This window comes from Perognathus longimembris, chromosome 11, assembly GCF_023159225.1.
Source record: "Perognathus longimembris pacificus isolate PPM17 chromosome 11, ASM2315922v1, whole genome shotgun sequence".
Taxonomy (NCBI): Eukaryota; Metazoa; Chordata; class Mammalia; order Rodentia; family Heteromyidae; genus Perognathus; species Perognathus longimembris.
This window is the reverse complement of record NC_063171.1, coordinates 63809378-63833815: the sequence shown is the minus strand read 5'-3', so window position 1 is coordinate 63833815 and position 24438 is coordinate 63809378. Positions and strand designations below refer to the sequence as shown.

At 44.0% G+C, this 24438-nt stretch overlaps 1 protein-coding gene across 3 annotated transcripts in view; it reads right to left on the bottom strand.

The window, feature by feature from the left end:
- The window catches only part of Kcnt2 (potassium sodium-activated channel subfamily T member 2), a 274397-nt gene extending 268083 nt beyond the window's left edge, over positions 1-6314 (bottom strand). For all 3 annotated transcript variants that reach the window (XM_048357403.1, XM_048357404.1, XM_048357406.1), the window contains exon 1: positions 6165-6314. In XM_048357403.1, the coding sequence (XP_048213360.1) occupies positions 6165-6259 (95 nt within the window). In that variant the 5' untranslated portion in view covers positions 6260-6314. The remainder of the gene's footprint in view (positions 1-6164) is intronic.
- Positions 6315-24438: the final 18124 nt, after the last annotated feature.

Here is a 24438-nt window from a genome sequence, read left to right as displayed (position 1 = left end):
AATCCAGAGCCACATCCGTGAAAAGAGTCTATCATGGTTAGTAGGAGACTCACATTCCTCAAATGGATTCTATGGCACTGGAATAGTCACCTTCCAATGTTATTCAAAGGGGGAAAAAAACCCTCTATGTTTCCTTAGAAAATATAAGAATTCTTGCCACTACTGAAAAATAGTAGTGAATTATCAAAGTAACGCCTCTGTATTCTTTGTAATACACTGTACATATTTAAACTCGGGTGTGTTTGTTAGTTTAGGTGTGAGTACAGGGGGTGAATGCCTGGTCTCCTGGCTGTCACTGAGTTCTTTTGTGCAAAGCTCGTGCTCTACCACTTGAACCACAGCTCCACTTCCACCTTTTTGGGTGGTTAATTGGAGAAAGAGTCTCACAGACTTTCATTCCTGAGCTGGCTTTGAACCACCACTCACAGATCTCTCTGCCTCCTGAGTAGCTAGGATGACAGTCATGAGACACCAGTGCCCAGCTAAAAGTGAGTTTTTACATTAGTTCTTTCAGTTTCTGGGTTTTTATTGCATTATTTCTGGATATTTCTCTTTACACTATTGATAAGGCTAAAAAATAATCATAAGAATTTCTTTAATCTTTAACATTAATTATCAAATAAGTTTAATAATGTGTGTATTTGGCTGACTCTAGAACTAAAAGTTAAAAATAACATTTCATTCATGCTAATCACACTCAAAATATTTAAAGTGTAGTGACTGGCCTGAGTTTATAAACTCAAAATAAACACTTTATCGTAAATGAATACTGTTCCAAATAAGATAGAATTTATTACAGGAGATAACATTGATGGCTTATAAAAAATGTCTCATGTGAAAATACAAAACCCCTTCCCACAACTTCATTTTATTACAGAGTAATGTATTTTACAACACATGGTTCAAGGAGTACAATATCTTCTGAGCAAGTACAGGCTCTGAGTTCAAAACCCACTACTATAAGAAAGAATAAATAAAAGTTATATATAGATATACATATGGATATACATATACACATACAAACTACAAGGTAATACCTAAAATTTCACATGCTCCAAAAGTATACTAGACATACTACTGAAACCTTTTCCTTCCCTTTTTTTTATACTTGTTTTTGTTGTTGCTGCTGGTCTTGGGCTTGAACTCAGGGCCTGAGCACTGTCCCTGAGCTTCTTTTTGCTCAAGGCTAGCACTCTACGACGTGAGCCTCAGTACCACTTCCGGCTTTTTCTGTTTGTATGATACTGAGGAATCAAATCCAAGGCTTCATGCATGCTAGGCAAGGGCTCTACCACTAAGCCACTTTCTAGCCCCAATCTTTTCCTTATTTTATAAATAACTCTTAACTGTTCATTGACTTGTACTTTGTTGAAATTCTTTTATGGTTTCAGTCATAGGAAATTTGCTAATATTACTTTTAAGTGCTACCCTTAAGACATGAAAAATACACTTAAAGTTATTGTAGCTAAAACAACTGACCTGGCTTTTTAAAACATGAGAACCATCTTAATTAAATTAATGTCCTACTTCTTTATGACTGTATCTTTAAAAGGCCATTAACAATAATTGAAATTATACCAATTTATCCACATCAAGTACACTTTTAAAATGTACTTTTAAAAATGTACATTTTAAAAGTACTTTTAAAATGACTAACTCACGATGAAAGAGAATGAAGGCTCATACTAAGTGTCTGAAAAATTGTAAATATGAGACCTACCAGTCTTTTATTTTAGGAGGCTGTTCTAAATCATTATTGTGTGTCTTGTGTCTTAAATATACGAATATCTGATTTGGAGAAGGGAAGGGGAATAACAAAATGGTGAAACAAAAGACAAAGGGTGAACCAATGCATCAGCAATACTCACAAGACACGATGTTGGAAATGAACTTTACAACTTGGGATGGGGGGATGGGGGGACCTAAGGGGGGTAACAATGGTCAACAAGAAATGTACTCATAGCCTTACCCATGTAACTGTAATCCCTCTGTACATCCCCCTTCCAACAAAATTAAGTTGAATTTGAAAACTTTTTAAACATGAGACCTACCAGTGTTTTATTTTAGGAGGCTGCTCTAAATCTTTATTGATTTATAAATCATAGAAGTATTCAATAGAATATCATGACTTATAATACTACAGATTTAGTCACTCTCTTATCAGAGAACACCTTCTGTACAAAGCCCATTAGATTCAGCATCGACTTGCGAATGTCAATTAAAGAATGACAAGACACAAAATATTAAATATTATATTCAGAATGTTTTGGATATCTTGAGCCATCTCTAATACGGAGACTTCAGCTATTATATTTTCAAGTCTGCATTGAATACCCTATCTGCAAATGATGAAAAATGCTCTTGTTATCTAAAAATAGAAAGTCTACCAAAGAAATTCCATGATGACCTCGTGATAACATAAACAGTACTCTGGGAGAAATTCACCTCTATTATCACAAGAAACACCTGCACATCAAGAAGTACTGCTTCCTAGGTTTCTACATGCTTTTCTGTAACCTAACTTAATGAGAACCTAAGGCAAAGCAAACCTTCAAACATTAGCTGAGTGGGTAAATGGCCATTAAATACATTCATAAAGTGGTTGAAATAGGTTTTTGTCTTCTACTTGGGATACCAAAAAAATACATGCACACCCTACACAAAACAGGCATCCCAAAGGCATAAGAAGAATTCTTCCTGAGCAATTCCCAGATTTATTTCATAGCTCACAGCACCAGCACTATGTGCTAAATTCTCTGCAACATTAAGTCTCTGTTCCCTGATGTTCTGTTCAGGAAAGGACGTAAAAGTGCAAGTGAAGGAAGGGAATTATATAAGGATTTGGTTGTGGTAATGTAAAGATACAGGTTCTATACAGATTACATATCCACTGCACATCTGTTAGATACATAACATGGATATTACTTGGAGGGGGAGGGAAGATAGTACAGACAAATTAGGTGATCTATTCACTTCTGTTTTGTAGAAAATCTATGATACGGAACACACACTTCCTGTATGCCAGTGGCCTCATCTTTCCTTTCTCTTTAACCATATCGCTTCACATATCTGTCACCTGCCTCACTGATTTGTCTCATAGTAGTCAACCATGTCCTAGTAACCATGTAGCTTAAAATTACATGTATGGAGATATATATATATATATATATATGCATGTATAGGTACAGATGGAGAATGCTTAGTACCTCTCAGCAATTGAACTGAATGAGGGGTTTCAATTCACTGTGTTGGTTAACAAGTTCAATGCCTCCTAAAGGGAAGACTCGAAATTGTCCAGGGTAGAAACTGTCTCCACATTTATTTCTAGGTTCTATCTCCGAACACTGCAGGTGGCCATATTGATTCGTGTTGCCCCCCTGAAGTCTACTTTGAGATAAGATTGGAGCTTAAGTACTTTTCTTAGGAATTGTTGGCCGAAAATCGCGGAAGAGCAGAGGCAGCTAGAGTTGGGAGTGACTGGCCTTCCGTCTTCTGGGGCACAATGCGTGCAGAGCATGCTTTAAATGACCCCAGCGAGGAACAAAGCAACTAAGATGCTTATTACACACTTCTGGATTCGGTCAGTGGCTCTCCAGCAGCGCCTGTACCCTGCAGACCTGGTGGGGAGGGGGGGAAGTGCTCCAGGACACATGCTTCTGGAGACCAGAAGCATGGCCCTCAGTATATCTGTTGGTGGAAACCATCCACTGCAAACTCCAGGATGGAAGAGCACTTCCTGGTCAACTCAAACAGACAGAGGAATGGGTGGTACCCTGATTTCAAACAAGAGGTAGTTTTACTTACTGTGGGATCCTGGGGTGGGGGGAGGGTGTAATAAAAACAGAATCGCAAACTGCAAATTAGAAGAAGGGAAGAAGCCACATTCCAAGAGAACACATTAGGCTAGGTGCTATTAAATTATTATTAGTCAAATGGGGGAGCTTAAGGGTTCCCTGAGAAACTGGACTTACCAAGGTGTGTATGTGAGATATCTCTTTGCTCTAATGAGAAAATAATGCCCAAGATGAGTGTGTGCTTTCCAAAGTTCTGTCTCTCTGTCCCTGAAAGAATTCCCTTATCATCAAGGACTATGGGAACATTCCCGAAATAGCATACAGCACTGATAAAGCACTTTGATAGTTTTGGTTGCTGGTCCTATCCTTCTGCACCTCTTTCTGCTGGTCACAGGTGAATGAGGTGGATATTCCTGAAGCACATGTTATACAAACAGACCCTGAGCCTCCTAATGGTTGAATGACTTAACATCAATGAGATGTTAAACCAAGGACTGAATTCTAGATCCCTCTGTTAACACACACACACACACACACACACACACACACAACTTACCCAAACTAAATAGTACCTTTTATGAAACCACAAACCCAATTATTAAAAATTATTTTTAATATTATGAACTTTATTTTCACAGTAAATGTGGACTGATTTTCAAGTTAAAAGGTAGGAAATAGACTAAACTTTCATTATGAAAGAAAATTTAAATGACAGTGCAAAACTTTTTACTACAGTCATGACTCATGTAGGTCATGTGTAACTAACCGACATTCTTAATTACTGAAGCATTTCTCCAGCATCTTTAGAAAAGAAGAGGGCAGCAAACCAACGATTCGCCTTCGCTGTGATGTTACAGATAAGCAAACACCATGGGTGCTCTGAACAAAGCTTGCCTCCTACGTATCTCACCAGCTCACACTTCCTAAGCTGGGGGTTTCCAAACAATTCCTGAACATAAGTCCTTGAAAACAAAGTTCATGAAGATCTCCATGCCCTGAAATGAATACAGATCCAATCGCAGAAGCCCGAAGCCCGGGGCTGCACTGCTCAGCCATTTGAGGAGGTGAAATCCCTTCATCCAAGTGTTGATGGGCATTGCAAATTTGCCTAAAGATTCTCTTCCAGCACCTTCAGTTAATCGGACGCCCTTCCGCGCTGCTAATGCCTCGGCTACTCTATGTTTGGGCTCCATACTTGGGTTTTCTTGTTTGTTTTGCCCAAAATGGAACAACTTCATTGCCTAAAGCATCCTTTACACACCCGTCTCCCTGTGAGGGACACGCCCAGAGCTGATGTCCGGTGTGAACCCCGGGGGGGGGGGGGGGTGGGGGGGGAGTGCCCAGCTGGTTCCTGAGCTCTGGGTTGGGGAGAAGGGATGTGCAGAGCCTCTCGGTGAACACACTGGAGATGACAGACCCAACCGATCACCGATCTGTTAGGGAATGCCAAACTGAACTTCACGGAATCGTTCCGGTTTAAGGGAGGGCCCCTTGTGGACGCGATCATTGAAACCTCACACGAGGCGCCGTGGGGTGGACGAGACGTCCATTGGGGGCTACGCGGAATTCAACGAAGCTCAGAAGGAGACCAGACACAAGGGAATGTCCTACATTCAACGGCGGGACGCAGTGGGGCTTTGATTTAAAAAAAAAACAGAACAAAAAGAAGAGCAACAATACCTTGCTAATAACAAACATTCCACTTTGAAAACTTACTTCTCATTTTGAGGCGTTTATTACCGAGATGGCAAAATGCACTCTCGACGGAACGATGGTAACGATTGTCACCATGCTACAGGTCACCATGATTAATAAAAAGCCACCGTTCCTGGGGCCAAAGGAAGCCTTTTCCATCCCCAGAGTGGCCAGTTTCTCCAGCTACCTATTACGTATTTAATCCCAGCCAGGTCTCCCCCGCCCCCCCCCACCCCACCCCACCCCACCCCACCCCAACCCCAAGTCTCTCTCCCCACGGTACGGCAGGCAGTCCTGCTCTCCCGATTCCAGGAATCAGGGAGCATTTGCAGGAGATCGCAAGTTTCCAAGGCGCTCGTTCCATTCACTCGGGTGCCGGTGCAGAGCCACCACCCCGAGAGCAGAGCCCCGGAGCGGGCCGGGCGCCGCGATCCCGAGCCCGTGGCTGGCAAACGCCACCTCGGCTCGCTCGCAGCCTCCCGCCGGCGCGCGCCCGGCCCGGCACCGCACACAAAAGACCAATCCCGGCCGAGAGGCACCGCCGGCCCCGCCATCCCCACCGCGGGGACGGGAAGGCGGCTCCTCGCCCGCCCCGGGTGCGCAGCCCCCGCGCCCCGCGCCCCGCGCCCCGCGCCCCGGGGCCTCCGTTGGCTGCCGGGCGCCGAGCCCTCTCACCTGTCGTCGTTTTGCCATCCTTGGTCCCCCAGCAGCAAATCCCGGAACCGGTACCTGGGGGGCAGCGGGGGCACCTCGCTCTCCAGATCCACCATGCTTTCCCACCGAGGGGGAGCCGCCCGCGCCGGCGGCCGCGGCGGGGAGGGCGGGCGGAGGGGCGCCGGGGACCCCCGCGGAGGGGTGGAGGGGACGGGGGGGTGGGGGGTGGGGGGCTGCACGGGGACTGCCCGGCTCGGGCTTGGGTGTTTTTTGTTTTTTTTTTAGGGTACGACGGAGATGATGCAAAAGCAAATCCAGGAGCAAAAAGTCTGGCTGTGACGGGGATCCCCGCTGCCAAGGAACCGCCCCCGGCTCGGCGCCGCCTCTGGTCCCCAGGACTGCGGGGGGCGGGCGGGCGGGGGGGGGGGCGAGGCAAAAGTTACTTCGCTGGGGAAAACGGGGAGGGCGGGGAGAAAAACGCACCGTGCCTAGAAAGAGGGGCGATGCGGGGCGCGCGCCGCGCGGTGCCGAGGGGACCGACTCCCGCTGGAGCAGTCCGCGGTATGGGGGGGGGGGTCCCCGCGTGCGCCCCACACGGAGCCCGGACAGCGGGAGCCCGAGCCGGCGCCCCCACCCCCGCTCCTGCGAGCCCGGCGAGCCAGCAAAGCGTCCCCCCCCTCCCCACCCCCAGGGCTGGAGGCCCAGCCAATGGGCGCCCCCTCTTTAGTATAGCCCAGTGACGGCACGGGGGTGCCCTCGCACCGCCAATGGGGGCCACCTCATTAGCGGACCCCCCGGAGAGCTTCAGACCCTCCCTCCCCTTGGAAGAGGGGGTGCCCGGTGATTTGAGGGCCGCCGTGGGCTCACCCGGGAGAAAGATGGGGGGTTCCTTGCACAGGGAATCCCCGCGCTCAGCCCCAGGATTGTTTTTTTTTCCTCTCACGTTCTCCAAGCAAAGAGGTGTTTCCCTGTCCTGGGGGGGAGGGGGGATCGGATGTGGGGTGCCACCCAGGCCGCCGCCCTGGCTCTGGGGCTTCCTGCGGGGAAGTAGCAGGTGCAGCCCCCACGCCCCGCGCCCAGGTCAGAGGAAGGAGGGGGGCGAGGTCGCTCCTGGAGCGGTGGAGCGCCCTGCTGAGGCGCTGTCGTGTCTTGGGGACCCCGGGGCCTCCCCACGAGCGTTGACCCCCCCCCCCAGCCCCTGCCCTGAGCGCGGCACGCGGGACGGATCCACGCGGAATGAGGCGTCTCCGTGTGCTGGGAACACGCTCACACTGCAAAGGACTCAGCCCGAGAGTGGATCCAACAACCTCCACCGAGCCCTGCGCTGCCCAGTGCCACTCAGCCGCCAAGGGGAGGGGAGAAAGAGGAATCAACTGGAAGAATGGTGTGGGGAGAGGTGAGGGGGGCTTCAGAAAAAAGAAGGGGCGGGGGGGTGGGATTCATCACTGTGATTAACTCTGGCCCCTTAGCAGAGTTTAGGAAAAGAAAGCTAAAATGCAGGATGAGATCAACAGCGTCATCCCCAATGAAATAGGATGAGTGTCTCAAGCTGAAGAACCCCAGCTGGAGGAGGGTCCCAGCTTCTGCCTCTACTTCCCAGCTGCTCCTCACGCCTCAAGTCGCCATGACCTAATCTCCACTCCGTGTCTAACTCTGGGCAGCCAGATGCCTTGCTCTGACCCCTTGAAGCCCCGTGAGCATTTAGGTGGTGACGCTCAGTATGATCTCACCTATTGTGCCATTATCCGTACTTTTGTAAAATCTCCATCCCTCTCTAATGGCTTGACTTTAGAGCCCGGTGCCCTCAACATAGCTAACGCTTAGCAATTACATGTTGAGAAGCAGCAAAACCTAATAAGCGAGGAAATTGTTTTTCACAAAAACTGGCTCCAGAGTTACGTATTTATTTGTGAGAACATTATTTACCATGGACGTTTGTAACCATCACTTTATGCAAAGACAGACTGCTTTGTGACTTACTTCTTATCATCATTCAAATGAACCTGGAATGATTTTTGTTAATACCCCCAGGTTAATATTTACACTAAGAGGGTCTGTCTTTACACACTTGGAGTGCCAAAACTCTGAAATATCTGTAATCATTAATATGCTCAGGAAGAGGACATTAAAAAACCATAAAATATGAAATTGTTTTTGAATATTGACTCCCCAGAGAGTAGAGACTAGAGACTAAAGCAATATTTTACTTAAAAAAAAAACTGTGCATTTTGTTCTACACTCTTTTAGAAGTCTTACTTAACAGGCTTCTAAAGGCCAAATACTTAAGTACACATCAGAAAGAGAAAGTGGAAGATAAATACATAATCTTAGCTACTCAGGAAGCTGAGATCTGTCAAATGAGGATCTAAGCTTGATCTTAGCCTTGGGGGGGTGGGGGGAAACTATACTAGAAATCATGCTAGAAGCTGGGTGCTGGTGTCCCATGCCTAGTATCCTAGCTACTCAGGAGGCTGATGTCTGGGGATAACAGTTCGGAGCCAACCTGGGCAGGAAAATCTGTGAGACTTTTATCCCCAATAAACTACTCAAAACAAAACAAAAAGCCAGAAGTAGTGCTGTGGATCAAGTAGTAGAGTGGTAGCTTTGAGCAAAAGAAACTCAGGAACAGTGCCCAGGCTCAGGGTTCAAGCCCCAGGAGCAGAAAAAAAAAGAAAAACATAAGCTAGAACAAGAGATCTTTGAGTTCAAGCTGAATTTAGTGGCAGCAGAGAGAAAGAGAGAGAGAGAGAGAGAGAAAGAAAGAAAGAAAGAAAGAAAGAAAGAAAGAAAGAAAGAAAGAAAAAGAAAGAAAGAAGAGAGGTGTCTGCTCAGCTAATAGTGCCGCGTACTCACATTGACAAAGTGCTATTCATGTGTTCATCAAGCCAGCTGGACATAGGTATATCAACCCATTTTTCTCTGTGCCTTAAGATTGATGTCAAAGTAAAGAAGCAGTCTCCAAATTCTAAATTTAAGAAATTACTTCAAGTAACGCAATATACGAAACACTATGTCATTATAAAATGAGAGCAAATGGGCACCTCGGAACTTAAATCACAAGCAACTGGAATGCTTTCTTTTGCTCTTCTGTTACTTGCACTTTCTGTCTGCAGACTTTGTATTTCATGTCATTAATTTTGATTTCTAGCTTGCCCACCTGTCGCTCCACACTTTTATTCCTTTCTTATTTCGTGTTATGCCTTGCCACTTCCTGCTGTCCAAATGTATTTCCCCTCTCACTCCTTCATTTTGGTTTCTCTTCTTCACTGTGTGTGCTTTTCATCTCCTATCTCCAGTCCTCCTCACTCTGTGTGGAAAAGCTTTTATTCTACTTTAAACACGAGATGCAATTTTTGGAAACAATTTGACCATTGTCCCTCGCTGGAGCTCTACACTTTCTTCATCAACATGAATTACGGCGAATGGGAGCAGAGGAGACTGGATCCACACTGGAACAAGAACCCACGGAGAATCTCCCCACCCATGACACTGACAGAGAGGAAGTGGGAACCATCAAGACGACAACAAACAACTCGGCGTTTGTTAGAATTTTTTTATTTTAATTTCAAGAAAAGATCCCTTATTCCTTTGTTTGCTATCAAAGGGTGGTTTGCTTATTTGTTTGGATCTAAATTCAAGCTTGCGAAGCAGGTCCTCTGTCACCTGCGCCACACTCCTCACCCTTTATATACTTGTTATTTTGCATTAAGTTCTGTTTTCAGCCCAGCTTGTTTGGACTGTGAGCCGGCCATCATGTAGGGATAGGCACACATCATCACTCCTAACTCTATTGGTTAAAAGGAGGTTTCCTTTTTGCCACACAATCTTAGCCTTGTTATCTTCCTTGAATTATCCTCTGATCCTATTCTGTCTCACTTGGTCTTCTAAATTCTTTTGCTCTTTATTAATTTCCTAATCAGATAAATAAATCTTTATCCCTTTTATTATGCTACTGGAGAACCAGTAATTGATGTATTTTCCTTTCTTTTTCTTTTTTTTTTTCTGTTTTTTGTTTTTGGTGCTGGTCCTGGAGCTTGACCTCAGGGCCTCGACATTGTCCCTGAGTTTCTTTTGCTCAAGGCTAGCGCTCTACCACTTGACCTACAGCACCACTTCCAGCATTTCTTTTTTTTTTTTTTTTTTTTTTTTTTTTTTGATCATCAACAGGCAAAGACTGTTTATTGAGGAACAGTGAGGGGCACAGACATTCCCATGGGATTGGAGGGTGTATGAAGGGGTAAATTTGGGAATTTTTTTTTTTTTTTTTGCCAGTCCTGGGCCTTGGACTCAGGGCCTGAGCACTGTCCCTGGCTTCTTCCCGCTCAAGGCTAGCACTCTGCCTCTTGAGCCACAGCGCCGCTTCTGGCCGTTTTCTGTATATGTGGTGCTGGGGAATTGAACCTAGGGCCTCGTGTATCCGAGGCAGGCACTCTTGCCACTAGGCTATATCCCCAGCCCATAAATTTGGGAAAATTTTTTTTTTAATTTTTTTTTATTATCAATTGAACATAAATTTTTTTTTTTACAAGGTGCTGTGCAAAGAGGGTGCATTTACATAGTAGCGCATTGTGTACATTTCTTGTGATATCTTACAACCTGTTTTCCCATCCCTTGTCTAGGTCAGGTAGACCCATATGCAGTATACAATGTATCAAGCACATATACAGTGTTCACAGACTTGGTCTCTACTGTCTCTCCATCTCCCTTTGTTAACAGTCATATATCAGGGAGATCATGCCCCTTTGTTTTCTGTGTTCTAGGCTTGTCTCACTCAACATTATTTGTTCTAGTTCTGACCATTTCCCTGCGAATAACAATATTTCACCATTCCTAATCGCTATGTAGTATTCCATTGTGTATAAGTACCATATTTTTTGGATCCATTCATCTGTGGAGGGGCATCTGGGTTGTTTCCAAATTTTGGCTATTGTGAATTGTGCTGCGATAAACATGGAAGTACAAATGTCCTTTTGATATCTTGGGTTTTGCTGTTTAGGATAGATGCCTAGGAGTGGTATGGCTGGGTCATAGGGTAGGTCTATATTGAGCTTTTTGAGAAACCTCCATACTGTTCTCCAAAGTGGCTGTACTAATTTGCACTCCCACCAACAATGGAGAAGGGTTCCTCTTTCCCCACAGCCCCTCCAGCATTTGTTGTTTCCTGAGTTCAGAGTATAGGCCATTCTAACTGGGGTGAGGTGGTATCTCAGGGTTGTTTTTATTTGCATTTCCTTTACTAGCAGGGATGTTGAGCATTTCCTCATGTGTTTCTTTGCCATTTTTATATCTTCTCTTGTGAAGTCTCTCTTTAGCTCTTTTGCCCATTTCCTAATAGGTTTATTGGGCTTGGAGGGGCTTAGTTTTTTGAGTTCTCTGTAGATGACAGATATCAGGCCTTTGTCTGTTGCTGTGCTGGTAAATATCCTTTCCCATATCGTTGGCTGTCTTTCTATTTTGGTGGCTATGACCTTAGCTGTGCAGAAACTTTTTAATTTGTAGTAGTCCCATTTGTTGAGTCTTTCCCCTATTTGTTGTGCGCCTGGGACTCTATTCAGGAAGTTCCTTCCTGTGCCTATAAGTTCTAGTGTCTTTCCTACTCTGTCCTTCAGTAGTTTCAAGGATTCAGGTCTGATGTTGAGGTCCTTGATCCATTTTGAGTTGATCTTGGTGCATGGTGATAGGCTTGGGTCTACTTTGAGTTTTCTGCATATGGCTGCCCAGTTCTCCCAGCACCAGTAGTTGAAGAGGCTATGTTTATTCCATTGTATGTCTTTAGCTCCTTTGTCGAATATCAGTTGGCTGTAAGAGTGCGGTTTTATTTCTGGGTCTTCAATTCTAATCCACTGGTCTTCCGATCTGTTTTTATACCAATACCATGCTGTTTTTGTTATGATGGCCTTGTAGTAGAGCTTGAAGTCTGGTATGGTGATACCTCCTGCACTATGTTTTTTGCCTAGAATTGCTTTGGCTATTCTAGGTTTTTTGCTGTTCCATATGAATTTATGGATTGGTTTCTCTATTTCAGTGAAGAATGTGGCTGGGATTTTGATAGGTATTGCATTGAATTTGTATAACAATTTGGGCAGTATGGCCATTTTCACTATATTGATTCTGCCTACCCATGAGCATGGGAGGTCTTTCCATCTCCTTGTGTCTTCTTTGATTTCCCTTATTAGATTTTTGTAGTTTTCATTGAATAGGTCCGTCACATCCTTGGTTAAGTTGATCCCTAGGTACTTTATTCTTTTTTTGGCTACTGTAAATGGAATCGTTTCCATAATTTCCTTTTCTGTTTGTCTATTGCTGGTGTACAGAAAAGCTGCTGACTTTTGTGGATTGATTTTGTATCCTGCTACTTTGCCAAATTGGTTTATTAGATGTAGGAGTTTGGGTACTGAGTTTTTTGGGTCCTTGAGATATAAGATCATGTCGTCTGCGAATAGGGATAACTTGATTTCTTCCTTGCCGATGTGGATCCCTTTGATGTCCTCCTCTTGCCTTATTGCTATGGCTAGGGATTCCAGCACTATGTTGAACAGAAGTGGGGAGAGTGGGCATCCTTGTCTTGTTCCTGTGTTTAGGGGGAATGATTTAAGTTTCTCTCCATTTAATATGATATTAGCAGTTGGTCTGTTGTATATGGCTTTTATTGTTTTGAGGAATGTTCCATCTATTCCTGTTCTCTCCAAAGCTTTTAATAGGTATGGATGTTGTATTTTGTCAAAGGCTTTTTGGGCATCGACTGAGATAACAATGTGATTCTTTATTTTAGTTCTGTTTATGTGGTGAATTACATTGATTGATTTACGGATGTTGAACCATCCTTGTGACTGAGGGATGAAGCCTACTTGGTCATGATGTATGATATTCTTGATCACTTTCTGGATCCTGTTAGCTAATATTTTATTGAGGAGCTTTGCATCTGTGTTCATTAGTGATATTGGTCTGTAGTTCTCTTTTTTTGTTGGATCTTTGCCTGGTTTGGGGATGAGTATGATATTAGCTTCGTAGAATGAGTTCGGGATTTTTCCCTCCGTTTCTATTTCGCGGAAGAGTTTGAGGAGTATTGGAATTAGCTCCTCACTAAAGGTTTTGTAGAATTCATTGGTGAATCCATCTGGGCCTGGGCTTTTCTTAGTAGGGAGGTTCTTGATTACCTCCTGTATCTCACCGTAAGTTATTGGTTTATTTAGTTGATTTATTTCTTCTTGGTTCAGTTTGGGCAGTTTGTACTTCTCTAAGAATTGATCCATTTCTGTAAAATTATTGTTTTTTGTTGAGTAGAGGTTTTGGAAATAGCTCCTTATGATTGTTTGAATATCATGTGTATTTGTTGTAATTTTTCCTGTGGAGTCCCTGATTTTACGAATATGAGTCTCTTCTCTTCTTTTTTTTGTGAGTCTTGCAAGGGGTCTGTCAATTTTGTTTATTTTCTCAAAGAACCAGCTTTTAGTCTTATTTATTTGTTGAATGGTCTTTCTATTTTCAATCAGATTTATCTCTTCTTTAATCTTTGTAATCTCTCCCCTCCTAGTCGTTTTAGATTCTGTCATTTCTTGTTTCTCCAGTTGTTTTAGTTTCATCGTGAGGGTATTCACCTGCTCTGCTTCCATTCTTTTAATGTGGGTACTGAGTGCAATGATCTTGCCCCTCAGTACTGCCTTAGCTGTGTCCCATAGGTTTCTTTGTGATGTGTTTTCTTTGTCATTGTGGCTTATGAATTCGTTGATTTCATCTTTAATTTGATCTGTGGCCCAAGTGTTGGATAGCAGCGTGGGGTTTAGCCTCCAAGAGTGTGTATAGGCTCTGTGGTATCCTTTGTTGTTGAGGGTTACCTTTAATCCACTGTGATCAGATATAATACATGGGATGATGTCAATTCTTTTGTATTTGCTGAGGTTCTTTGTGTGGGCTATGACGTGGTCTATTTTGGAATATGATCCATGGGCTGCTGAAAAGAAGGTGTATTGGGTCTCTGTAGGGTGGAAGGTTCTATATAGGTCTGTTAGATCCATTTGGGCAATGGTGTTATTTAGGTCCTCAGCTCCCTTACTAATCCTCTGGGTGTTGGATCTGTCTCTTGGAGAGAGAGGAGTATTAAAGTCACCCACTATGATTGTGTTTGCATCTATCTTGCTCTGTAATTCTGTGAGAATTTGCTTGACATATGTCGGGCCTCTTTTGTTCGGTGAGTATACATTTATCACCGTGATGTCTTGATTCTGGATTTTTCCTTGTATCAATATGTAGTGTCCTTCTTTGTCTTTTTGAGTGGACTTTAAAGAGAAATCCAGCTTGTCTGAGATCAGGATGGCTACACCTGCCGTTTTGGTGGGTGCATTTGCTTGGTAGATCTTGCTCCATCCTTTCATTCGAAGCCTGTTTTTGTCCCTTGCTGTAAGGTGGGTCTCTTGTAGACAACAGATGTCAACTTTTTGCTTGCGGATCCATTCTGCCAGTCTGCTCCTCTTGATCGGGGAGTTTAAGCCATTTATATTTAAAGAGATCAAGGATAAGGGTGTTTTTTCTCCTTCCATTTTCTTGTTGGGCTGTTTTTTCCTGTTGTTGTTTTTTTTTCTTCTTGTCTTTAGTGAGCTTGTGTTTCTGCTGGACTTTGGCTATTGAAGTTTCTTTCTGAATCTGTCTGTGTGTCTTTTACGATCTCTGTTGGGTGGGCTTCCCCTCTTAATATTCGCTGTAGGGCTGGTTTTTTATTCACATACTCCTTTAGCTCCTCTTTGGTGTGGAAAGATCTGGTTCTCCCTTCGAATGTGAACTCCAGTTTCGCTGGATATTTGATCCGAGGTTGTAAATTGTTATTCTGAAGTACTTGGATGGTGTTCTTCCACTCACTTCGAGCTTGGTAAGTTTGTGTGGATAAGTCGGATGTTATTCGAATCCTCTTCCCATTGAAAAAAGTTTCCTTCTTCGCTTTGGCTGAATTCAGAATTTGCTCTTTAATCTTGAGGTCTGTAGTCTTGAATATTATGTGCCTTGGGGTGGTTTTCCTGGGGTCTGGCCTGCCAGGTGTCCTATAGGCTTCGGTTACCTGGATGGGGTCCCCTGTGAGATTGGGGAAGTTTTCTGCAATAACTTTATTGAGAACATGATTAAGCCCTCTGCTCTGATATTCGGCTCCTTCTTCTATTCCAATTATGCGCAGATTATATCTCTTGTCTTTGTCCATTAGTTCCTGGAGTAATCTTCCCTGAAGCTTCACCTTTTCTTGGAGTGTGGTCATTTTCTGGTTGTTGTCAGCTGCTTCATCGTCCAGGCGAGAGATTCTGGATTCCATATGGTCCACTCTTTGTGTTATGGTTTCAATTGCGGAGTTTATGGATGTCAGAGAGCTATTCATGGTTGTCATATCAGCTCTGATCGTGGAAATTTCTTCCTTTAAAGAGTTGTATTTTAAATCTATTTTTTCATGCATTTCAATTCTCAGGGTGTGGAGATTTTCTTTAAAGGCGGCTTGCATTGTATCCATTTTTGCTTCCATTTCTTTAAACGAGGCTTGCATTGTATCCAGTTTTGCTTCCATTTCTTTCTTGGCTTCCTGGGTGTCCTTCCAGATTTCCGCTCTAAACTCCTGGAATTGTTTTCTGATTTCATTTCTGACAGTTTCGATCATTCCTGTTAACATGTCCTCATTTGCTTTTTTATTCTCCATCTCCTCTCCAGTCGTGCTGCTTTTTGGAGCTGGCGAGTTGGCTTGTCCTTTGATGAACTGAGTTATGTTTCTTTGTGATTTGCGCATCTGGAAGTCTGTGTAGATCTTCCCTCCCTTCTGTGTAGGCGTGTCTGCGTCAGCAGGTGCTGTCGCTGTGGCCCCGCCCACCAGTGCAGGGCACGCCTACCAGAGCGGGCGCTTTCGCCGGGGCCCCACCCTCCTGTGCACTGTGAGACCCCTACAACAGGCACTTTAGCGGGGTCTGCCTCCCAGAGCGAGCCCTGGGTTGTTGGGTTGTGCTTGCGCCCTCCCGCGAGTCCGTTGGGGGGGGGGAGGCAGTATGTGTGGGGCCCAGTGGGATCGACTGTCCGGGTGTGGCTTGGCACCCTCAGACCTCGCCTCCGCTTCGAGGAGGGGGAACGAGATCAGGCTCAGGTGACCCTGCTGGGCTGGTATTGCCCACCAGCACCTGTGATTTTAGTTGTAAGAGTCCGCAAGGTCTAGGCGCCTCGGGTGGGGCTTGCCCTGCCGGCCGTCCCCGGCCCCTGTTGGGAAGGGGACGGGGCCGGTTCTGCCAGTTCAGGAACCTTTGGGGGCTTGGGGCTGTTCCGCCCTTCCCCTGCTAGACTGGCTTCCCAGCGCCTGATGGGAGCTTCCCGCCTGATTTGGGGGACCTTTGTTCCCACGGGAGTGGGGAGGGGGAGGGAGGGAGCTATAGCTTCTTTGTCGGGCTTGGGTCTCCCGTTGGGGGAAGGGATTATGGGGGACTCACTTTTGCTGCTTTGTGTGTGTGTCCCGCGCCGCCGTTGGCCCTCCAGGGGTTGGCGAAGTGTTGTGGTGGCTTCCCCCGTTCCCTCTTTCTGCCGCACTGGGTTCCCTTGTCCGAATCCGGTGTGGACCCGAACTTCTCGTCGCTGCCGGGTGTGTCTTGGTCCGCACCCTGCTTTGTGTCCGTGGGGTCTCCCGCTATATGGATTCTGCGCTCCTGGCAACCTGTCTGCCGATCGCCGGGTTTCCCTTTCCCAGCCTGACCCTGTTTGGGCCAGGGCCGGCTGGTGGGGGGAGGGTGCCCCGATTAATCTCCGGCTCCGTGTAGGTTTTCGGTTCTTCTTTTTTGCTCCTTTTTGTTTTCCTGCGTTTCTCCACTGCTTCTGGATGCTGGTTTTGCTGGGTTCTTGGTGGAGTGTTGGGTGTTGGAGTTCCCAGCTCGCTATTCAGTTGGTGCGAGTCGGGGTGCCTCCCTATTGTTTCGGCGCCATCTTTCTCCTCTCCCCAGCATTTCTAGTAGTTTGTTTGTTTGTTTGTTTAGTGGAGATAAAGAGTCTCAGGGGCTTTCCTGCCCAGTGTTGGCTTCAAACCACAATCCTCAGATTTCAGCCTCCTGAGTACCTAGGATTACAGACTGAGCCATGGGTACCTGGCAGCTCAAATTCTTTGATACAAAAGTTATAAAGTATTTAAGTTCAAAATAAAATTTCTTTTTATTACAAAAAAAAGGAGGTTTCCTTAACGTTTGCCCAAGGTGGATCTTAAAACACAATTCTTCTCATCTCTACCTTCCATACGCAATAGCTAGGATTGCAGCCATGAGACACTATGCCTGTCAAATGTCTTGTTTTTAAATTGCTAACTGCCACTCTTTGGATTGATTTATACAGATGTTTTACCACAAAAAGGGGAGTCATTCCTTTGGGGTTTCGTGGCAAAAATTCATAATTAACTTGTGTATATTGAGCAGAATTGCAATCATAGAATATGACAGAGAATTTTATCCGGAACTAGTGAAAAGGAAACATTAAAAAGAAAACAAAGCGAGGTGGAGTGGTACACACTTGTAATCCAGTCCGTTGGGTGCTTGGCACAAGAAGGTGGCAAGCGTGAAGCCAATACTGGGGCTCTAGAGTGAAACTCTATCACAGTGAATGAATGAATTGGATGAATAAGTGAATGATCTTTATGTGAGGATACTTCAGAGTTAATTCAGGCTACATAACATCTCAGTGTAACTGTGCACTACTAGTTTTCAGCCATAAGATTACACCTGATTTTTATCTCTACTTAACCTACCAAATCCAACTAAAAGGTACGTTTCTGTTGCATGGAGGAGGACAGACCACCCAGGAATGGCAGGACCATATTAGAGGTCCCTGTAGTGCTTACGGCTTGCTTCTGTGTTACTGAGGAGCTCATAGAGATACCTATCTATATCTGGTTGGGGAAATCCAGGACAGCTTTCTGGGGAAAGGGTGAAGAATGCACAGGTAGGGGTGTAAGAAGAGGTGGTGAGCACCAGCTGACGGAAGTGTATCATGCTGCTGAGCTGGATCTTTGGGGAAGAGTGAGGAAATGAGGCAGGACAGGGCAGCTCTGGGCTGCTTTCTTTTAGGCATTGTACGGTAGGGACCTTGTGCATTGTGATAACAAGTTGGACCAGTCAGTCCCCTGGGGATTCAAAGCGTGTGAGTGGCCAGGTTATTTCTCCCACAGATTGCAAGGTATCAGTGTGATTAGTTCATGATTCTGGAAGCCAAGAACGGAAAAAGGAAGACCATTTGTGAACAATATTGTATTTCCGACTAAGTTTGCCAATTGTCTGAAATAAGACAGCGGCTTTCCTCATGCCGATAGAAAGCAGAAGATAGATCTATAGCAAATTAAGGAGCTAGAACTACTTGGCTTGATAACTGGGAGAACGTGAACGTTAACAAGAGTGAAGAATCAATGCTGCTCAGGCCCGTCCTGGGGGATTACAAGATAGCACCAAGCCAGCTTTGAGAGAGAAAATGATTTTGCTTCTAGTCGTCTCCAGAAGGTCCAATGAGAGTTGCAGAAGGTTGGAATGTGTGGATCTACCAGGATCCCGTTCTTATCCAGAGACATAAAACTGGAAAGCAGCCGCCTGGAAGTGGCTTTGGAAGCTGAGGAAGGATTGAATTCACCCAGTTCTTATACTGTGAGAGAAGAGGAAGGCAGAGGCCAAAGCCATAACGATGACCAGAGAGAAAAGACAAATGAGGAGAGAGAAAGCCCGCAGAGGAATTCAACAGCTACCATCAAATAGGGAGACGTGTGGCCTCTATTGCTTAGATTTGAGCCAAAAAAGACTCAATCTACAGCAATCAAAATTTCACAAAACCTGTCCTGCACTGTGAGCTGGTCCAGCCACATAGGATTAATTTTAACTTCATCAACACTAAAAATAGGAAACATTACAGAGAAAACACACACACACACACACACACACACACACATACACTCATACAACAACCATATTTCTTTCTCAATTTCCACCCAAAGACACCTGGCAAGGAATATGAAAGAAGGCCATCAGAAGATTTATCAAGATATTCTAAGAGCTAATATAATTTGCCCCAAATATACAGTCATTTTTATCACTTCCTTCTGAATGCCCAGGAGAACCTTACAATGGGAAGCTATCGGGAGACAGTGAAGGCTTTATTCTAGCAACCAAGATGTCCCCTGGGCTTCCGGCTGCTTTCTTTCTCCACTGCCTCCCCAAGGCAAGAAGCAGCCTGCTGAGAAGTTCTCTCCATGCCAACACAAAGCATCTCCTTCCCGGCCTCTAAGTCCTCTTCACTTTTTCACTCAGTGTTGATGGAAAGACCACAGAGCCAAAGGAGGGATTCTTCAGTACCAAATGCAACTCAGCAACTTGGAAATATGTCCTCCTACATCCATTCAGTAGTCTATTCTTCTTTGTGGTATACATAGAAGAAAAGAAGAAAGGAAAGAAGGAAAGAAAGAAGGAAGAAAGATTATATATATATATATATTATTACATATATGTGATTATATTATATATATATATATCAAGTTCCTGTGTGTGTGTGTGTGTGTGTGTGTGTGTGTGTGTGTGTGTGTGTGTGTAAAACCACCACCAGGTTGGGAAATCCAGCTATCGTCTTGATTCTCCCCATTCTTTTCTTATTAATATCAAGATGTATTTGCTGGTAGAGTTACCCCCATTCAACATCATCTTTTTCACTCTGATTTTAACGCGAGCCGTGGCTCAGGCCCTTCTCTGCCTTCTGCAATGCAGGTGCAGTCGTGGATGGGGAACGAGACCCGAGCGTGAGTACAGCTCTCACATGTAGGCTCTGGAGGCTCGAAGCAGGTGCCTGTCATCCTAAAGCGCGCCCAACTCTCGCATCCCCTCTCTCCTGCTCTCACCGCGCTGACTGCTTGCCCTGCCTCATTCCAAACTCCCCGAGAAGCAAACATACTCTGCGATCACGCGTACAGCTTGGGAATCTGAATGGCTTTGATGAAAACGCTGAGACTGGAATCTGTTCTCTACTTGACCTCAGAAAACCTTCCTTCCATGCTTCAGTTTCTCTGTCTACAAAATGAAATGCAGCTTTGATTTGGGGAGAGGTCACGTGTGTGAGTGCATCAAAATTTATTAAAATGTTGCTTCCTACATGACTTAGTATCGTTAATTGTGTGTTTGTCAAACGGGAGTCATCTGCCTTTCTTTAGAATCCTTGTTCTTAAGTTCATCTTTGTTGTTTAGTAACTAATGAATTTAACTGTGCTTTCCAAATGTCACACAATGGATTGAGCCACTTTGCTTACCTCTGAAGAGATAAATTAAAGTATGTACCCCAAGAACAAATAAGAAAGTATAAACATACTCAAATGGAGAAAAAAATAAAACCTAGGTATTCAGTAATCCTTCTGGACTCCCATGAAAAAAAAATAAATAAGGATAATTTTTTAAAGCAAAATAGATATTCTCCAGGAAGCAACAGTTTGTGTGGGCACTTACAATTAAAACAAGCATCTTGACTCAGATTCACGTGCACAACAGTGTGTGTGTGTGTGTGTGTGCGTGTGTGCGTGCATTCGGACCACACTGACTGTGCTGCCAGAACTGAGTAAGGCAGTCTTCACAGTGCATCCATGCTAACTCTGTAACTGCAGAAAATAAAGGTATTTGGAGGTGGAAAAAGCAATCTGGAAATGTCACAGCCAAATCAATAATTAAGAGAGAAGTTCACCACCCTCCTCCTCAAACAGCAATGCAAACTATATTGCAATACTGATTGGTATGAAGAAATACAACAAATGACATGTAGGACTGTTAGCGCTAACATTTTGACAGGGCATTAACAGAAATTTAGGAAATAGATTTAAAGGCAACCTTTATTGCCTTCCCTTCCTGTTTTCTTTCCTTTGGTCTACAAGTTTATGAGCTCACTTCGATTTCAGCCTTGGGAAAAAATTGCCCAAGTTGTGCAATGCCATTCAGAAATGCCAAATGGTGTTACATGGTAAAAATCCCAACAGCCAAAAGTAAGATTTGAAACGGTTTCCTAAGTCAGGAAGAGATCATTTGCCCAAGAGTTAGCTACCAGATTCCCTAAGGACATGTTTGTCGCCCCTCCCCCCAAGGCTTATCAATTTGTTTTCAATCAACATTTCAAAAAATATTGTATCTATGGTTCAATTAAGAAGAGTATGGGCTAAGTGAGAACAAGGTTGTGAGTATATTAAATCAAAGAATGTTCTCCAAAATTTCCCACCTATTGTCTCTTCTCTGTTTGACTTTGCTCCTAACCTAGTGCAAACAAAAAGATCCACCTTGGAAATACCGTGGGAGCCTCCCTGGGTTAGGAAAGAATCAAGTCAAGAATTCAAATCAAAAGAGAAACGTGATGACCTGACTTGGAGTGGCATTCCTGTAATGTCAGCTACTCAGGAGACCAAGAAAGGAGGATTGTGATTCAAAGTCAACCTAAGGAAAAAGCAAGACTGTTTCAAAAACAAACTAGTGGCAAGAGAAGAAAGAAAGAAAGAAAGAAAGAAAGAAGAAAGAAAGAAAGAAAGAAGAAAGAAAGAAAGAAAGAAAGAAAGAAAGAAAGAAAGAAAGAAAGAAAGAAAAGAAAGAAAGAAAGAAAGAAGGAGGGAGGGAGGGAGGGAGGGAGGGAGGGAGGGAGGGAGGGAGGAAGGAAGGAAGGAAGGAAGGAAGGAAGGAAGGAAGGAAGGAAAAGAATGAGAAATGGAAGAAGGAAAGGGAGGAGGGAGGGAAGGGAGGGAGGGAGGGAGGGAGGAGGGCGAGGGGAGGGAGGGGAGGGAGGGAGGGAGGGAGGGAGGGAGGGGAAAAAGAGAGTTGATTCCTTTCGCTTAAGATGACCTGATCTGAATTTCTAACACTTGAAAAAAAAATAATAAAATATGGTAATGTCGATAGATCTATGAATAATTGCCAGTCATTGGTGGCTCAGTGCCAGATTCTTCTAGTGAAAGTAAGTAGGGGAACCACTATATAATTTTTCTCAGAAAATTCCACTGCTGTTTGGATGCTACTGTTCAGATCTTTGGCATCGACTACCATTCCAAGTTTGGGTCCCGACTTTTCCATCCTACAACAATTTTACACCCACCCTAATCAGCAGGACCATCTGATCTCCCTACAGAACTGTAAAATTTCACAATAGTATCAGTTTTCAAAGGAATGCAATGGAAAATACTTTTTACTGACCAATGGTTTAGCCAGTTTTAGTGTATTAGTCCTATTTTACTTTCAGCAGCATGATTTGAACATTCTTCTTCGGTAATTTTATGCATTTGTTCTGTACTAGACAGAAGAAGCAAGTAAAACTACAGAGTGCTGTAGCTTCAATAACGGGGAGATAGCCATAGCCTAAGTCACAAACTCCAGATAACATTTAGCAGAGGTGTTGGGCAAAGCTGAAAGAAAGTTATCACTTCTAGAGGCAGTTTAGCCTGGAGGAAGTAGAGGATGTGTTCTTAAGATCAAAGATACCTTCTGTGGAATGTGTAGCAGGATACAGGCTTGCTAAAGAAGGTGGTGAATGAAGGAAACCCGAGAAGTTCCCATGGACAAGCCATGTTTTCAGAAAGCAAACAACATGCCACCCTTCACCTACCACAAGCATCTCCATGACAACTCAGCAAAGCCAGCTGAAGAGGAATGAATATGTGCCATGTATGTCCTGGGCCCTCTTGGGATGCAGGTTGTACTGTGGAGATGCTGAAGGGTCCCCTCCTCAGTGGGCACAGGGGAAAGCAGGTCAAAGTGCGGTCCTCTCAGGGGTGAGCAATCAGAGGTGATGACAATGTCCCTCATCCTCTAGCCACAGCTCACCTCTTCATCTTCAACTTTATTTCGGCAAATATTGAAACCACATTTGTGTGCTCCTTTCAAACTCATTGAGAACCAGGAAGAGGCAGCGTGGCTGAAATACTCACAGATGAAAAACTTAAATACATAGGAACATTAGTGATACAGGATGAAAAAGAGCCTTACCACCTCACTACATAAACAGCCAGGAATCAAAAGATAGTTTCCAATGAAATCCTCCTGAGTTCAAATAAATTAGTGAACACAAAAGGAAATACTAGGAAGCCAGAAATTTAAAATGTTTACAGAGCTTAGAGAAAGGGGGAAGAGAGAAATAAAATAAATCAGTAACAAAAGCTCCCCCTACTTACATATACATTTTCTTTTTTGACACAAAAGACCAGCCCTGAAAGAATCGATGGACTATTTTAAAAAGACTAAAACTGCTCAGAAACCTAAACCATAGTCATCAGGAGGAATAGAAAACAGGAAATACTGTATGTGTATGATTGATGTTACTGAACATAAGAATAAACTATATACCATGTAACAATCATGGGAGACGATGTGTATACTTACTCTAGGAGGATTCCGACAAAGATCTTAAGAACTCAGATGTTTCTGTGTTCATATTTCTCTTTCAAAAGTGAAATCCTTTATTTATAGATGAAAGGGCATAATCTATTCTAGGAAAAGTTATCCCAAACAAGAGAAATAGTGGAGAGGCTGAATCAACACACATTCTCAACATTGATGAAAGAGCTCTCTGAGGAAAACTTACAAAATCAATGGCTTTTCTTAACAAAGGCCATCTGATTCAAGTTATCAAATCAATGACAGATTACAGAAATCTAATATTTCCAATATTTAGTATCAAGGTGGACTTGATTCAGAATATATAAATAACATGTGCTGGAAGATATTTGTCATATCAACAGTATGAACAATTAAAAGTTTTGATTCCTTACAGAAAGAAAACGAGCAAGAATTTTGCCAAAAAGGGGAACAAAAAAAGAAAAATAAGCACAGCAAATGGAAGAAGAAATCTCTGTCTACGTTAGTAATTAGGGAAGCAAATGCAAACAATAGTGAGATACAAACATACAGGAACTCCTGTGCACTCCTGTTCGCTGCTATAGCTACTCTGCAGAGCAATCTATTTTGATAAAGCTATATTTGGCATGCATACACTTTTTGGACCAGGAATACAGCTTCAGAAATATTCCCAAATGTCTTCAGATTCATGCATAAATACATGTACAAAAAATGTATTTCATCATGGTTGAGCTAGTGAGAAGTTGAAGCCGTTCAGACAACTGTCACTGATGGAATAGGCAAGTGACCTAAAGTGTGCTGGTCCTGGGGCTTGAACTGAAGTAGATGTACATTAAGGAATTCGCATGTGCATGTGCGCGCGCAACGCGTGCGCGCCAGCCCTGGGCCTTGAACTCAGGTCCCTGAGCTTTTATGCTTAAGGCTAGCACTCCATCACTTGAATCATAGCTCCACTTTTAGCT